Source organism: Myxocyprinus asiaticus, chromosome 26 (assembly GCF_019703515.2).
Source record: "Myxocyprinus asiaticus isolate MX2 ecotype Aquarium Trade chromosome 26, UBuf_Myxa_2, whole genome shotgun sequence".
In the NCBI taxonomy this organism is placed as follows: Eukaryota; Metazoa; Chordata; class Actinopteri; order Cypriniformes; family Catostomidae; genus Myxocyprinus; species Myxocyprinus asiaticus.
The window spans coordinates 42,833,324-42,851,572 of NC_059369.1; the positions used below are offsets into that span (position 1 = coordinate 42,833,324).

The 18,249-nt window shown below is 35.7% G+C and overlaps 1 protein-coding gene across 6 annotated transcripts in view; it reads right to left on the bottom strand.

Moving 5' to 3' along the window:
- Positions 1–3,623: 3,623 nt before the first annotated feature.
- The window catches only part of LOC127416660 (serine/threonine-protein phosphatase 6 regulatory subunit 2-like), a 33,069-nt gene continuing 18,443 nt past the window's right edge, over positions 3,624–18,249 (bottom strand). For 5 of the 6 annotated variants that reach the window (XM_051656126.1, XM_051656125.1, XM_051656123.1 and 2 more), the window contains 10 exons: positions 17,923–18,020; positions 15,561–15,612; positions 15,326–15,453; positions 15,089–15,243; positions 13,416–13,460; positions 13,041–13,203; positions 11,360–11,433; positions 7,785–7,962; positions 7,602–7,703; positions 3,624–6,944 (listed from right to left, as the gene is read on the bottom strand). In XM_051656126.1, the coding sequence (XP_051512086.1) occupies positions 6,914–6,944; positions 7,602–7,703; positions 7,785–7,962; positions 11,360–11,433; positions 13,041–13,203; positions 13,416–13,460; positions 15,089–15,243; positions 15,326–15,453; positions 15,561–15,612; positions 17,923–18,020 (1,026 nt within the window). In that variant the 3' untranslated portion in view covers positions 3,624–6,913. The remainder of the gene's footprint in view (positions 6,945–7,601; positions 7,704–7,784; positions 7,963–11,359; positions 11,434–13,040; positions 13,204–13,415; positions 13,461–15,088; positions 15,244–15,325; positions 15,454–15,560; positions 15,613–17,922; positions 18,021–18,249) is intronic. The other variant, XM_051656124.1, reaches the window with a different exon arrangement.

Below are 18,249 nucleotides of genomic sequence, written 5' to 3' on the forward strand. Positions count from 1 at the left end.
CGCTGTTTCGGTAGCAGTCAGGACCTCTGGACAATAATTAACACCTGATTAATGATACTGATAAACTTTAATAAAAATGGACCTTTCCGCCATCATTTACTCACCCTCATTGTTCAAAATCAGTATTACTTTTTTCATCCGTGAATGGGGTTGCCACTTTTGATGTTTTAAAATAAGGGACACTTAAAGGGGGATGGGGAAATCATGGCCCCTAACCGCATCCTCCACAGTTTTAGCATTAAATACATTGAGTTAATATGCGTTAATAATTAAAAAAAAATATTATATCCTTTGTTATATGCTGACCCATGACTTATTAAAACAAATACATAATTTATATGTTAAAAATATATTTATTTTAATTTTTTCGATTATTTATCTTCTTTATCTTATGTATACATTTTGGATGGTTTATACATATTTTTTAATAATTTTTATTTATTTTATTAATTTTTTTCCTTCACCTGTACATGTCTTTATGATTGTGTTCATACAATGTTTGATCTTATTGAATATTTATATAGAAAAAACTCCACAGTTTTACCACCATTTGTGGACTTTTCAGACGGTCCCTTACCCACCGTAGGCAAATTTTTCCAACTTATATCAATGTTAAATTGGCGACCTGGAACGATTTCACCATGACACCATCTAACCAGCTTAAATACGGGATAAATCGTGTCCCGTATTGCATCATTTTATCTTTAAATACGGGACGGGTGGCAACCCTGTCCGTGAAACACAAGATTGAGGGATCTCGTGATTGTGGCTGTCCAAGCTCCGAAAGCACATATCAAAGCACCTTAAAGTCGTCCATAACACTCGTGCCTTAGATCTCAGTTATTCTGAGGTCATATAGTGTGCTGTGTGAGGAACACACAACCTTACAGTCTAGCTGATCCCACAAAAGCTCAATGGGGTTAAGATCCATAACACTCTTTTCCAATTATCTGTTGTCCAATGTCTGTGTCTCTTTGCCCACTCTAACCTTTTCTTTTTGTTTTTCTGTTTCAAAAGTGTCTTTTTCTTTGCAATTCTTCCCATAAGGCCTGCACCCCTGAGTCTTCTCTTTACTGTTGTTCATGAAACTGGTGTTGAGCGGGTAGAATTCAATGAAGCTGTCAGCTGAGGACATGTGAGGTGTCTATTTCTCAAACTAGAGACTCTGATGTACTTATCCTCTTGTTTAGTTGTACATCTGAAATGTACCTAAATTTTTTACAAACATTTAAAAAAAATAATGCTATGTATTGAAAACATTTGCCTGGCTTTCTTTCAAATAAATTCCACTAGGTTGGATTTTTATTTTATTTATCTATGCAATTACATTAATATATTTTTAAGTGTCCAAATACAAGTATTCTTTGCTGTGAAGTGCATTAGATATCACATTTTATTTTTGTAACACTTCTTGATAAACCATATTTGGAAAGACCGTATTTGGTAACATTAGTTAACATGGACGAACAATGAACAAACTTATCAGCATTTATTAATCTTAGTTCATGTTCATTTCAACATACACTAATACGTTCTAAATTAAAAATGTATATGTTAACAAGTTAACACATTATGAATGAACAATGAACAATTGTATTTTGATAAATGAACATTAGTCAAGATTAATCAATGTGGTTAAAAATATTTTTCCTTTTTATCAATACAACGATATTCATACAATTGTAAATGTTGCTTAACGTTTTTTTTTTTTTTTGCTGTGAAAAAGTACATAAGAATGTCTCCATACGTCATTGACAAACACTAGCATATATATTTATAACATCAGTTCATCATCTGTTAACATCAGTAGTTCATGTATATTAAGCTGTAAATATAATAACCTGCTACCCTAGTTACCTTATCTATTCATGGAAAAAACTTTCTATATACAGTACATGTACATTCACTAATGATCTGTTATAAATGTAATAATGTTATCAAACATTATTAGGATTCCTCCGGTATTGTTTTTGTTAGTATTCTTCTTCATATTATTATTCCTGTAGCTCTAAATTGCCCAATAACTCAAGATCTTCTTGGTAAAAAGCTTTGAAATTTGGCACATTGATACTACAGGCCACGAGTAACTACCACACCAAAAATGGCCCACGTGAGCCAATAGGTGGCGCTACAGGCCACGCCTCAATTTGTCCATTTTCAAAGTGATGCCATTTCCACCCCATAAGTCAAAAATATCTGAAACCTGGTATATATGCCTCATTTCTCATGAGGAACAAAAAAAGCCTCTAGAACCCATAAAGTCCGCCATGATGGATTTTCCTGTACAATACAAATTTGTCCAAAACTACAAAGATCTACTCCTCCTGAACCATAGCTCCAATTGACTTGAAACTCGATATGTATGTGTAGGATACATGTCTTTCAATTTGATATTTAGTCAAAATAAATACAATTCAAAATGTCTGAAAGGTGCGCATTTATGTAAATGTCCACATTGTCTCAATATCCATATGTCCAAAAAATCTAATGCCATTTTGACTAATGTTTTTCCCAACCTAACAGGCTTCAAGATGACATCACTCTGAAGTACTGTGCAAAATGTCACCTTGATATGTCAAAAGATGACAGAATTACAGTTTACTATTATTTATCACTAACGCTAAAATAATGCTTTACAAATCCACTAGTCATAAAACCGATACTTTAAATCAATCACCAGTTCATATGAAGACTCTTGCAATGTTTAATAAGAAATTAATGAAATGTTGTGTACATGTGTGAAGTACACGTCTCTACCATGTCAATTTCTACATAATTTGCAGTTTTGAGGAGGAATCCACATTGCTGCTTGCGGCTTTAATTAGATTTATTATTGTTACTGTACATAATAATACATTCTAATCCGTAACAAAAAGTGCTTTGGCAAAGACAACACACATCAGACTCACAAACCCATCTGAAATGTTTATTTGTTTGATATCTGATTTTAAAGCCTAACTTTGACAACAGATAACAGGTACAGTATTGCATTATACAAAAAGAAAAAAAAAAAAAAGAAAAAGAAAAGAAAAACCCACCAGCATCAGTTTACATTAAAAAGGCATTTGACTAAATGACAACAGACCTGTGTTCCAGATTCACACATGGACTCCAGGCAGTACATACATACCACAAAATATCATCCCAATTTATAATGGACGCCTTCATGTTTTTGGGTACATTAATACGTATATTGTATTAGCGGAAAGACAAAAATGGATTTAACATGGCAGGACCTGATGCATCTACTCTAGCTATAAAATCTTGCTTTAGGTGGTGCGGAAGAAGAAGGGTGGGCAAATATAGTGTGTAATTCTGCAAGTCCAAGGTGGCATTACATAGGCATACGTTTTCCTGCATATATTAATGCACAGTTTCCAGTGTTTTTTTTATCTTGTATTCTTATGTGTTGTTTATGCTTTCTATGCTTTGAACAAACTAACAATTGCATTATGATATTTAACACAGCCGCAAACTGCGTGAAACATGTTAGGAACACATCAACCACAACACAAAGTAAATTAGGACCCGTTTACTTGGAAGACGGGATAGAAGAGGAATAGGGTTTTATCTTCATTTCTAGTAAACACCTCATATCTATACCACCACTATAGAACTATAGATAACCGTACTGAAGTGCTGAATTAGAGAACATCACAAATATGAAAGTAGTAATGTTCAAAAGGGAAAGATTTCAGTCTTCAAAGGGAGAGAATGGAACAGATTAGGGAGGAAAAAAGGAATATTACAGAGACTTTGGCAAAAAATAAACCATCTAATCACTAAGAATAAAAATAAATCATATAAAAATATGAATTACATTCAAGGACAGACCCTGGTACTGATCAGACAATATTTCTCTTTCTGTTGCTCTCATACTCTCAAACATACACACACGCACAGGCAAACATCTGCAATGTTAACTAGGTAAGTTCCTGCTAGTGAATGCAAAAATCCAGGCCGATCAAAGACTGACCAAGGGCTCTCTTTACAGTCCATCCTGTTGCATTTGGTATCAAAATCAAGTTTTTAACAGTGCATAAACAAAACGCACACACACACAGTCACTCACTCGCACAATCAGACAGTTTGCATGCTACATTAATAAAAAAAATAAAAAATAAAAAAACCAAGATTATACATACTATTATTGCTATCGCTCTAGATTCAATTAGACACTTAAGCGCTCTAGTGTTCTGCTAGTAATTACTCATAAAAAATATAATATTAAATGTAGATATCATAAAGAATACATATCGACATTTTTTACTAAGACCTGACAGAGATACAGGAAGATGCGATTAAGAGGAATATGTGTGCTGGACACGTTTTATAGATACTAATGTGTCATTCTCCGATATTTCAAGGCACACATAAACTCTCTTCAAAAAATGTTCCTCCCTATCTGACGACATTCACCTGAGAGTTCATTCTGATACCAACCACAGACACAATAATATTTAAACAACCTTATTTGAACACATTTAAAACCAGAAACATGCTTGATGTGAGTACGCGTACGCAGATGCGGGCGCTTGGCCAACGCATTGCAAAGGCGAGGTCCGTGCTACCGTGGCAGTAACAAACCTCATTACTCAAGGGGCGACTGAGATACCTTCAAAAGTCTGTGAGATTAAACTACATGCGTTATTATTCAGGTTGCAATAAATATACTGACTTTAAAATGCTTGCTCGGCAATATCCTCTTCAAATTGTTGTTCCGACATGACAGTAGTGAACTTGAAATACAAAACTCACAGTAGACGCGGACAGTTCACACTAATGTTTGCTATAGCGCCCCTTGTGGCAACGTTGAGAATGCAACGCCTACTTGCGCCGTGTTAAGGCCAAAACTCTACGCAAGTACGTGAACGCATACACATCTTGCTACGCGAGCTCAATTTCACGTATAGTAGCATTTTTAAATGCATCAGAGCACAATTCGTAAACCAACATAAATACTTGTTGCATTCTCAGCACTGCCACAAGGGGCACTATTGCAAGATTAGCATGCACTGTCCTCTTTCAATTCAAAGTCAACTACTGTCATGGCGGAGCAACAGTTTGAAGAGAATGTTGCAGAGCAAGTACGTTAAAGTCAATATATTTATAGCAACTTACTAAAAGAATAACGCATCCAGTTTAATAAAATACGTGTGATGGTAACTCTAGCGCCCCCTTGAGTACTGAGGTTTTTGTTCCCGCCACGGTAATGCAAGAACGCACGTTAAGCATGTTCAACCGGACCGTGCAGTGGCCAAACAAACACAGCTGTGTTTACGTACTTGCGTAGAGTATTTTTTTGGCCTTAATTGTGAATTCTGTATTACGTACTGCAGTCTCACACAATTAGAAATGAAAACGAGCTTGCGTAGCTGGAAGCGTCTGCGTTCACATGCTTGTTTTGGCCTTGAAGGGACAGTTTACTTGAAAATAAAATATTCTCTCATCCTTTTATACACCCTCATGTTATTTCGCAGAAAACAATTCATACACTTCAAAAAATGTTTTTCTTAATTAGTTTTTTTTTTTTGTCCGGTAAAAATATCGAAACATTCTCTGATAAGCAAAACTGTATATTATGTACGATATTTTGTCTTGTTTTCAGAAAAATCTAAATAAATTTAGTGAGGTTTATTTCAACTTAATTCAAAGGGAAAACAACAAAAAAAAGTGTATTTATTTTCTTGTTTTAAGCAGAAAGTATACTCAATTTCGTCAGATTTTTCTAAAAACAAGACTTTATATTTTATGCCATTTTGCTTGTCAAGTAAATATATATATTTTTAAGAATGTTTAGATATATTTACTGGAAAACAAGCCAAAAAAAAAAAAAAAACTAATTAAAAAAAATACAAAAAGACTTTTTGCAGTGTAAAGGTTTGGAATGACGTGGATGAAAATATTTTTTAATTTTTGGGTGAACTATTATTAGTACGATTAAAAGAGATTACAATCAGCATACAACCAAACAAAACTATTTTTAGAGACCCGCTCCAAATTATTTTTGCTCCTAAGCAACAAAAAAATAGCAAACACTACATAAGGTTGAATTCATTAACACTAGTAAATGCATTAGGTATAATGAACAGAATTTATCTTTGTTTGCATTAATTCATAAATATACAATTAATGTTAACAAACAACTTTATATGTTAAAAATGTAATATGTCAAATTAGCATTGTTTATTGTTAGTTTATATGTCGAATTAACATTAAACAAGTATTGTTTGTTCATGTTAACTAATGTAGTTAACTAATGTTAATGAATAGAATACAACATTAAAATTTTAGTGAAATGTATATGTCTGTGTTGTGTAGACAGAGCTGGTAACATATGTTATGAAAACTTAAATGCAAACAAATCAGTACCACAACCAAAGGCTACAACATACAGAAATACTGATCAGCCACTCTAAACACACACACACACACACACACACACACACACACACACACACACACTTTCGCCTTATTCTTAGTGGAAAACATTGGTTCAAAAACATAAACATAACACTATAAATCACACCTGTAGATTTACTCTTAGACCACAGCATGTTTGTGCATGTGTGAGAGTTCACCTGTTAGTGTGTATCTTATTCTAGTTTCAAAACACACAAAATGGGCTGCTCTCACAGGGTTCAAAGGTCATTATTTCCATTTAACGGCGAACATGTCTTCATTGGGGAAGACACAGATCATTTCAGTACCACCCACCGATGCTTACCTCATTCACCTAAAACAACAACCCACATGACTACATGACAGACCAATGGTAATAGCCAATGCCAGAAGGCGGAGCTAAAAGGGGCGGAGACATATTGAAAGAGGGAAGCCACAGCCTTAAATATGTCATGGGTGGAGAAACGGTTGTCATGGGGTATTTAGGTAGAGAGGGTTCTTTAAAATGCTGTTACATTGATCCATCACTGCTGGAGTCGTCCCTGTAGAGTGAGACACGTTTAGAGATTTTTAACACGTGTACAGTGAATTTGGTCACAATATATTAGTCTTTAACTACTACCTCTGTGTATCAAGTTTGTAGAAATATTATATTTGTTTTCCATGTTGGTTTCATACATAAAAAAAATAGATTAAATGACTTAAAATGTCAAGTGGTGTAACCAAGTAAAATACTTTCCTTGCACCTCAAATATATGTGAGTGTACACAACTCAAAAAAATCATATAAAAAAAATCACTTAATTTAATTTACTTTTTTTGCCATCTCTGAACAGTTATACCACTTACAGTCAATTGTTTATAATTTAAGCCCCAGAAAAAATATCAAAATGAGTTCAAATTGAAAAATTGAAGAGATGTTCATCATAGTTGAATTGTATTCATTGTTTGGTGTGAATTGCATTTTTAATGTATTTTCAATAACTTAAAATAAAATGAGCGTCACGTCATTGACCCAAAAGCAGATCTTGTGATACTTTTGCAGTGCAACATGTGTGTACACAATAAGTGCATTACATCAAAAGCTACAGTATATATTTTAAAGTACTAAGTATAGTTAAATACAGCTAATATAAAGTGTGACCGTGAATTCTTATGGAAAACAAACAAACAAACAAAAAATGATGTGTTTATTCATACTTCTGCTCCTTAGGGGACTGTGTACTGGAGATGGGCATCGCTATGGTTTCCATTACTATGACATCTGTTGCCATGCCACCTGTTGCTTTGGCATTAGTGTCACTAAAAGACAGTGGAAGCAACACATCACTGCCAAATAGTTATGATATGTATGTGTGTGTTAGTGTGTATTAGTGTGAATACCTGATTGTTTTCTCAAGTTTAATGCTTTCCTTGGTGTTGCCCATGGTGACCGTCTCTCTGGTGTTGGTTCTGTCCTCCTCTTCTTCACTGTCTGATCCACTGGAGCTGCTGTCAGACGCCACCAGTGGAGCCTTCCTCGCCCCACAGACACTCCACACACACGCAGAGGAGCCTTTGACTGGAACACACACATGCATTGATGGTAATGTGCTGTTTTCCCATCAGCAACAGACTAAAAACAAATAATGACCAGAAGCATAATAAAGAATTTAACAATTAATATATTTATCATTATTACTACTATGAATAATAATAATCGAAAATATAAATATTAATTATATAATTTATAATATAACAATCATTATTATTAGCTATAATTATTAAAATATTAATTATTAAATAACAATATTTAAGAATCATTATATATGATTTATAAATTACATATTATTGTTATAATAATATTAAAATAAATTATTATATTTAATGATATATTACATAAAATATATAATTGATAATAAAAAATAACATTATAATTAATAATTATTAAATATTGTTAATATCTAATTATATATTGTAATTTATAATATAATTATTATTATTATTATTATTATTTATACATTATATAATTCATAATTTACTTTAATAAATTCACTCCCTCCTGTAAATACTCTTGTTATTCTTATTAAAAATAATATGAAGTTTGATGCAACAATTAAAGATGCTTTGACTAGAACACATACATGTACAGATGGTAATGTGCTGTTTCCTATCAAAAAAATGATAAAAACTAAAAATGATCAGAAATAGAATAAAATAATAATGATTAATATATATATATATATATATATATATATATATATATAAAATTGTCATATAATGATATATTATTATTTACAATATAATACTAATAATTATATTATTATTATAATAATACATTACATACAGGTGCATCTCAATAAATTAGAATGTCGTGGAAAAGTTCATTTATTTCAATAATTCAACTCAAATTGTGAAACTCGTGTATTAAATAAATTCAATGCACACAGACTGAAGTAGTTTAAGTCTTTGGTTCTTTTAATTGTGATGATTTTGGCTCACATTTAACAAAAACCCACCAATTCACTATCTCAAAAAATTAGAATATGGTGACATGCCAATCAGCTAATCAACTCAAAACACCTGCAAAGGTTTCCTGAGCCTTCAAAATGGTCTCTCAGTTTGGTTCACTAGGCTACACAATCATGGGGAAGACTGCTGATCTGACAGTTGTCCAGAAGACAATCATTGACACCCTTCACAAGGAGGGTAAGCCACAAACACTCATTGCCAAAGAAGCTGGCTGTTCACAGAGTGCTGTATCCAAGCATGTTAACAGAAAGTTGAGTGGAAGGAAAAAGTGTGGAAGAAAAAGATGCACAACCAACCGAGAGAACCGCAGCCTTATGATTGTCAAGCAAAATCGATTCAAGAATTTGGGTGAACTTCACAAGGAATGGACTGAGGCTGGGGTCAAGGCATCAAGAGCCACCACACACAGACGTGTCAAGGAATTTGGCTACAGTTGTTGTATTCCTCTTGTTAAGCCACTCCTGAACCACAGACAACGTCAGAGGCGTCTTACCTGGGCTAAGGAGAAGAAGAACTGGACTGTTGCCCAGTGGTCCAAAGTCCTCTTTTCAGATGAGAGCAAGTTTTGTATTTCATTTGGAAACCAAGGTCCTAGAGTCTGGAGGAAGGGTGGAGAAGCTCATAGCCCAAGTTGCTTGAAGTCCAGTGTTAAGTTTCCACAGTCTGTGATGATTTGGGGTGCAATGTCATCTGCTGGTGTTGGTCCATTGTGTTTTTTGAAAACCAAAGTCACTGCACCCGTTTACCAAGAAATTTTGGAGCACTTCATGCTTCCTTCTGCTGACCAGCTTTTTAAAGATGCTGATTTCATTTTCCAGCAGGATTTGACACCTGCCCACACTGCCAAAAGCACCAAAAGTTGGTTAAATAACCATGGTGTTGGTGTGCTTGACTGGCCAGCAAACTCACCAGACCTGAACCCCATAGAGAATCTATGGGGTATTGTCAAGAGGAAAATGAGAAACAAGAGACCAAAAAATGCAGATGAGCCGAAGGCCACTGTCAAAGAAACCTGGGCTTCCATACCACCTCAGCAGTGCCACAAACTGATCACCTCCATGCCACGCCGAATTGAGGCAGTAATTAAAGCAAAAGGAGCCCCTACCAAGTATTGAGTACATATACAGTAAATGAACATACTTTCCAGAAGGCCAACAATTCACTAAAAATGATTTTTTTATTGGTCTTATGATGTATTCTAATTTTTTGAGATAGTGAATTGGTGGGTTTTTGTTAAATGTGAGCCAAAATCATCACAATTAAAAGAACCAAAGACTTAAACTACTTCAGTCTGTGTGCACTGAATTTATTTAATACACGAGTTTCACAATTTGAGTTGAATTACTGAAATAAATGAACTTTTCCACGACATTCTAATTTATTGAGATGCACCTGTACATCAATAATTTAATATATGTAGTCACTCCTCTAAATACTGCTGTTTTTCTTATAATTAAATATTATTCATAATATTATTTAAAAAATATTAAAAGCAACAATGAAAGATGCTTATAAAAGTTTGTTAACACTTTACATTATAGTGCCAATCTAATTAATCTAATTTATACTAATAACAATATTAATAATTACTTTGCCAATCTAACTACATCAATAATAATATCTAATTACAATAATAATTCATATTAATTATACTGCTAAATTAATTAACGTAATATTGAAGAGAATGTTCACCGAAAAATGAAAATTCTCTCATCATTTATTCACCCTCATGTCATCCCAGATGTGTATGACTTTCTTTCTTCTGCTGAACATAAATGAGGATTTATGTCCTTTTTTTTTTACTATAAATTCTCCTCCTTGCCCAGTAGGTGGTGATATGCACGAAGAATGTGAATCGCCAAAAACAAAAGAAGAATGTGAAAGTGAAAGTGGAGATTTACAGTAAAAAAGGACTTAAATATTAATCTGTTTCTCACCCACACCTATCATATCACTTCTGAAGATATGGATTTAGCCACTGGAGTCGTATGGATTACTTTTATGCAGCATTTATATGCTTTTTGGACCTTCTGAGTTCTGGTCACCATTCACTTGCATTTTGAGGACCAACAGAGCGGAGATATTCTTCTAAAAATCTCCATTTGTGTTCTGCAGAAGAAAGAAAGTCATATACATCTGGGATGGCATGAGGGTGAGTAAATGATGAGAATTTTCATTTTTGGGTGAACTATCCCTTTAAGTACTTGTTGTTAATTAGTATTAGGGGATGTCCACACAGGATGCGTTTCTTCTTTTCAGAAACAGTTTGATGGTTAAACTCTTAAAAATGTGACATTCACGACGCGAGGTGCAAACAGCGTTTTGTGAGACAACAACCAAAGACATTCATCTATATACTGTACATAGACAAACAATTAAAAATGTGCACAGACACATAGCAATCAATAAACTGTGAGAGAAACATGCTAGTACATTAAATCACTCACTTTTTTCATTTTGGTTCTGTTTGTTTGGATTTTCCGAGTCCACGGGTGAGCTGCATCTGGGCCCTGTATCTGAACTATACAACACAAGATAACGTTCAGTACTGCATCAACATTAGTGAACACCAGGGCTGGGAGGGTTACTTTTTAAATGTAATCCATTACAGATTACTGATTACTTAGCAATAAATGTAATCAGTAATGTAATCCAATATGAATATGTACGGCAATATGAAAGTAATGTAATCGGATTACTTTACTTTTGGATTGGCACAAGGGCACTTATGTAAATAAAGTCAAGATAAAATCAATTAACTTTAAATTATGCCTTGAATGCAAACAGAACATGTTGAGTAATATTATGTGTACTGTTGTAGCTGTTATTGTTGTAGAAAAAGAAACATGTACGATGCATATACAGTGTTGTTGTATTCAAAACTTTTTCTTAAATGACGAAGGTTTAAGTACCGTTCACCTGGGGGAGGGGGTCATTTTTTTCAGCTTCAATACGGAACAACATACAGGACATCCTGGCTAATATAGTACAGTTCGCATTTGCAACCATGCAAACCAGGGGATTTCTATGCCGTACCAGCAATGATGCGCAAATCGTGTCAGTATTGGCAGCTATTCCTGCTCCTGCCAAATGAAGAGGGCCACGGATTTCTTTGAGCACTAAAGGCTAACTCAGTTTAATATTAACTAATTTGAGCTAACCTAGCTAATTTGATTTCAGTGTGGCTCTTATTACCTTCATATTCTCAGGTCATTGGATAATGAGAGCATCTTCACAGTTGGAAGGCATGAATTCCACTGAACTTTAATGTTGTTTCGCTTTTCTCTTTTAAAGAGCGAATAATGTTATGGGGTAGCTCAGTGGTTAAAGACGCTGGCTACCACCCCTGGAGTTCGCTAGTTTGCTAGTTCGAATCCCAGGGCGTGCTGAGTGACTCCAGCCAGGCTTCCTAAGCAACCAAACTGGCCCGGTTGCAAGGGAGGGTAAAGTCACATGGGGTAACCTCCTCGTAGTCACTATAATGTGGTTCATTCTCGAAGGGGTGCGTGGTGAGTTGAGCGTGGATGCCGCGGTGGATGGCGTGAAGCCTCCACACGTGCTATGTCTCTGTGGCAACGCGCTCAACAAGCCACGTGATAAGATGCATGGACTGACGGTCTCAGACGCGGAAGCAACTGGGATTCATCCTCTGCCACCCGGATTGAGGCGAATCACTACGCCACCACGAGGACTTTGGGGAAAAAAGCACATTGGGAATTGGGCATTCCAAATTAGGGAGAAACGGGGAAAAATCCAACAAACAAAAATAATGTCGAAATTTCCAAGAAAATAATGCATGTTCTTCCGTGGCTAGCTGTTTGCCTTGAGAGCAGAGTGCTGATGTGAGACAGGTGTTATTTGCACATGCGACAGTAGGAGGCGCTCCTAACTCAAGTGAGTCAAGAGAGAGAACCCGAAGAGAACGCGCATCTAAACCATCTCTCACTCTAAACAAACAGCTGTCTGTATCACTTACTGTAATCTGATTACGACAGGTTTTTATGTAACTGTAATGGATTACAGTTACCTATTTTTGTATCCTGATTACCGAACACCGTTACAAGTAATCCGTTACTCCCCAAGCCTGGTGAACACACACAATCAAATCAAACACAGTCACACACTCACCAGCAGAACGGCTGGAAGTCACCGAACGTCGCCCACCCTTTCTCTTCTGTCTCACTGAGCTGTGCTGTAGAGCTGCCCCACACGCTGGAGCCCGTATCCACGGCGATACTCGCAAAGTCCCGATTGCTGAGGCCATCTTCAAAACTCGCTATCCATCCAGGACCTGCCGAGACAGAGAGAGAGAGCAAGAGAGAGATGGTTAATATGAAATCTGCATGGCTTAGTGGTTTATTATCTGGGCTGGTAACCAAAAGGTTGTAGGTTCAAGGAATCAGGGAACACAAATACTGATAAACTGTATACGTTGAAGTCCCTTTAGATAAAAGTGTCTGTCAAATAAATCTACATGTAAGTGCAATTGTATTACCACTGTACCTGTAGTAAACATATACTGGATGTTGCTTTGGATGAAAGAATCTCCTGAATGAAGAATAATGTAATAAACAGATTTGTACATTTTCTTAAGAAAACATCAGTGCTTCTTGCCCTTTAAAACAAATCCCTAACTATAAATGGGTGTTTCTTCAACTGCGGGCACTTTCATGTCCAAAGGGTTGATTTTTATTTAAACAAACAGATTTCAACTTTTTATTTTTGTTTTAAAACGGTCACATTACTGGAAACTTTTTACCAGGTCTTCGTCATTTATTTTTGGTACTTTCCAAATGCCTTTTATGTACAGATTTTATCCTTGTCCCAGACCCAAAGTTTCAATATTAAACTACAAAAAAACCATTGCAAAACTAGAAATTATAGCATGTTTAAAACTATGATCATCTAAACAAATAGTGACATAAATAAAAACCATTTCAAAATGTATTGTGAAAATTATTTAGATCAATTTCATCAAATGATGTGCCGTAATTTTCACACCAAACTATTTTGACCCTTGCAAGTAAGTGTACTTGTTAACCAAGTGGACAACAGTGTCAGCGAAGAGCATGCTTGAGATGAAATATGAGACAAATTATGTTTGAAGGTAAATATCACTTGACCCCCTGTTCCAAAGTGAAAGTTTAACCTACTCAGGTTATTGGTTTATTTTGCATTTATTAGTTGGTATTCAAGTTTATTTAAATATATTAAGACAGTAATTATGACTAATTAGTATTGGTTTATCTAAATGGTTACTAATGAGAGTTTTATTGTAATTGAAATGTGCAAAACAAACCAATAACTTAACTAGGTGAAACTTTCACTTTAGAATAAGGGGGTCAAGTTGCCTTTAACCTCCTGAGACCCGAGTGTGACTGCTGTGTGCATTTTCCATTTCCCTTTTTGATTTGTAACTATTAACATAGTGTACACTATACACTATGCACTTACAAAGTATACTATGCACTTAAACGTGTAGTGTATGAATTTTCAAAGTGTAGTGTTGTCCCAAATGGAAAACTTAAAGGTTTGTTACTACACAGAAGCATTCGCCATTTAACAGCTGATGGAGGTGACATTTCAAGCGCACGTTTGACATTTTAGCGCATTAGCGGACCTCAGTTCAACACTCGATCTCAAACAACGTACATATTCACACAACGTGGTATGATGGTAAAGCATTCAACTTACATATGCAAGGTGCCGTCTTCACAAAAGTTTCACTAGCTGCTACGTTCTTCATTATTTACAATTGTTTTGTCAGACCAGCGGCGCAGCCAGATAACTCCGCCCCTTTCGCCACGTACGGCAAGCCGTGAGCACGTGCATGAAGTGTCCAACATTCCACACTTCATTTTGACGGTTTATAAAGTGCATCATCCGGGTACTTTTTGTTGCATTTTCAGTGTAAACATACTACTCGCACTACTCACACTACAAAATGACGTAGAATAGTGCAGAAGTGTGCGGTTTGGGACGCACCTTGTGTTTCTTTGTCTTCCTAGGAGGTCATTGTGTTTATCAGTGTGCTGTTTCGTGATAAATCACTGACATTTTCAAAATGGCATATGTAAATAGAGACTCTAGTCTTTTGACTCGCCTAAGCAAACACCACTTATAATTCATTTTCCGTCAGTTATTACAGCAGATAATGTAATATGTAATTTGCGTACTCTGAGGATCACTGGACTGCTTGTCTGTTTCCTTATTCTTGATGTTCTCTGGCATTTGTTTAGACTCTGGAAACCACTCGAGATCAGGTGACCCCAGATGCCTCCGAGAGCCGCCGTCTGCTTCACTCTTCTGGGTGTTTGTCACCAATCCAAACCTATCAAACAAAACACACACATCACAGTCAAAGCAACGGCTGTTTTGTACGTGTGCTTGCATGTGTTCATGTGTGTATGGACCTGCTTCGTGCTTTCACTTGTGTCGCATAGTTAATTTCTTTATCCTCCCAAATATCTTCTTCCTCCTCAGCTTCATCAAACTGCCGCATTCTCTCCTTTGTGCGAGTCTCAAAGAGTCCAGAGCTGGCCTGAGAGATGGGAGAAGATATTGACAGAGTGAGACAGGAAGCTTCAGTGAGGTTAACACAGAATAAGGAGTATAAACACAGAATTAACAGTATTAATCAGGACTCACCCCCTCATCCACAAGGTTAAAGTTGATCTCTGTGATTCGATCAAACGTGGCGCTGAATGAAAAACAGAGATGCAGAAACTTGATTACAACATAACCTGTTGAAGTATAAGTTCACCAAAAAATTTAATTCTGTCATTATTTACTCACCCTCACGTCGTTCCAAACCTGTATGACTTTCTTTCTTCTAATATCAAAAGGAGATATTTTAAAGAATGTTGCGATCGCTGATTTCCATGCAATAGCAGTTGATAGTGACTCACATTAAAGCTTAAAAAGCACCTTAAAGTGTCAGAAAAGTGGTCCATGTGACTAATGCGCAATATTGCAAGCCTTCTGAAGACATACGATCACTTAGTGTGATGAGCAGACTGAAATTTAAGCTGTTAATTCACTCTCAAATCAAATCAATTGTAAACTCATGCACTCATATTCAATATGGTGGCACGTCAATAACATCAAACCGCATCTGACACACCATCAACTGCTTTTGTATAGAAATCAGCATTTGCAACACTCTTTAAAATAACTCTTTTTGTGTTACACAGAAGAAAGAAAGTCATAGCGGTTTGAAATGACCTGAGGGTGAGTAAATGATGACAGAACTTTCATTTTTGGATAAACTTTCCTTATAAAACATGTGAATTAATGAACTGCTGGACATCATGCATGTGTGTAAGACGCACCAAATGTGAAAAAAAAGTGTTATTAAAACTAGGGATGAGCATTTTCATCACCACACAAAAAAAAAAAAAAAAAAAAAAAAAAAAAGTAATCGATTACTGAAATTAAGTTAATAAGTAAGGGATAATGTACAGTCAGCAGGTTGTTATTCTTAAACCCTGACATGACGCAGATACATTATCCTGCTTATTACACAGCTACTAACTAAATAAATAAATACATGAACATAAAAATATTGATTTGCATTGAAATTATGTGATAATGTGAAAAGAAATAAATCGCTGAACAGCTGAAATCCACTCTGGTTTACGTCGGAGTTCTGTTGGTGTTTCTTTTGCAATTAATGAAGTAAATTAATGACTGCTCATTATCCAGCTTATTACAAGACTACTTGTGTCAAATAAATAAATAAATGCACATTTAACATTGATCTGAGTTTAAATTATTTTATTAGTTCACTTGTAAAGATCGCACAGTGATCTGATGGCTCGCAATACCCGGATGGCCGGTCTGATACGTGGATGTGCGGTTGTTACTGAGCAATATCAGACCACTAGATGGCACCATTGACCAATCAGAATCGAGTATTCCAGAGAGCTGTGTAATAATAATTAAGTATGAAATGTATGTGAAATTTATACTAAAAAATGTTTTAATCACAAACGTTACCAAGAATGGTTTCAAAACAAGCAAACTTCAACAATCTATGCTTTTCTTTTTGGGAAAAAAACAAATGAAATGAACAATATGCATTCATTAAGATGTTTTTTTTATTTATTTTTTTATAACAGTAAAAAACATCTACACTCACCTGGAGCTTACATAGAAACCAATAGTGACGGCATTAGAGTAATGCACATATATAAACTCTGAGTCTTCATAAAGGCTGTCACATTTTTATCATTTTGCATGTCAGGAAAAACAAGTGGTGAAAGTTGACTTTTTAGAAAATGTGTAATGTAAAATAATGGTCTGATCTTGTACTGCTTCACATTTTCTTTCAAATGGAAAGTACAGTATAATTCAGCACTGTCCCCGGCAGGCAAATGCGCAAAGAAAATAAAATTGCGATATTCGAGTACCGTTTTTAATAGTTGACTAACTGGTGCAGAATGAGTATTTGATTAGTTGATTACTTGTGCACATCCCTAACTAAAACCTGCCCAATTTTGCACATTTTACATTACAAAAAGCAATTAAAAAAGTAATGCTGCATTAAATTACTTAATTTTTTACACATTTAGACTTCAATATATATATTGGGTGGCAGAGGACGAATCCCAGTTGCCTCCGCGTCTGAGACCGTCAACCCGCGCATCTCATCACGTGGCTTGTTGAGCGCGTTGCCACGGAGACATAGCACATGTGGAGGCTTCACGCTATTCTCCGCAGCATCCACACTCAACTCACCATGCGCCCCACCGACAACGAACCACATTATAGCGACCACGAAGCGGTTACCCCATGTGACTCTACCCTCCCTAGCAACCGGGCCAATTTGGTTGCTTAGGAGACCTGGTTGGAGTCACTTAGCACACCCTGGGATTCGAACTAGCGAACTCCAGGGGTGGTAGCCAGTGTCTTTACCTCTGTGCTACCCAGGCCCCTCACAAACCTAATTCTTAATCAGTGTACACATTAAATATAAATGTGCAAATGGAAACTTCTGCACAGGAATCACCTGATGCTGCCGTCATGCTCCCCGAATTCATCATCATTCAGTCCAAACTGATCGACAAAGTTTGCCGTCATCTGTTGAAGATGATAATCTGAGAACACCTGTGTAACGAGAACACAACACATACACAAAGACATGCATCTATAAATAAAATAAAAATGGTTGAATCAAAGAATGTATCTCTTCTTATAATGAACAATATCCAATTTATTGTTCTTGAGAAATGCAGACAGGACTGCTGTTTCCTGTCTAGCTGAATGTTTGCGTTTGATCATCAGTAGATATTGTCTGAGAAAGAAGTATTCCGTAAATAATTAAAATATGTTAGTC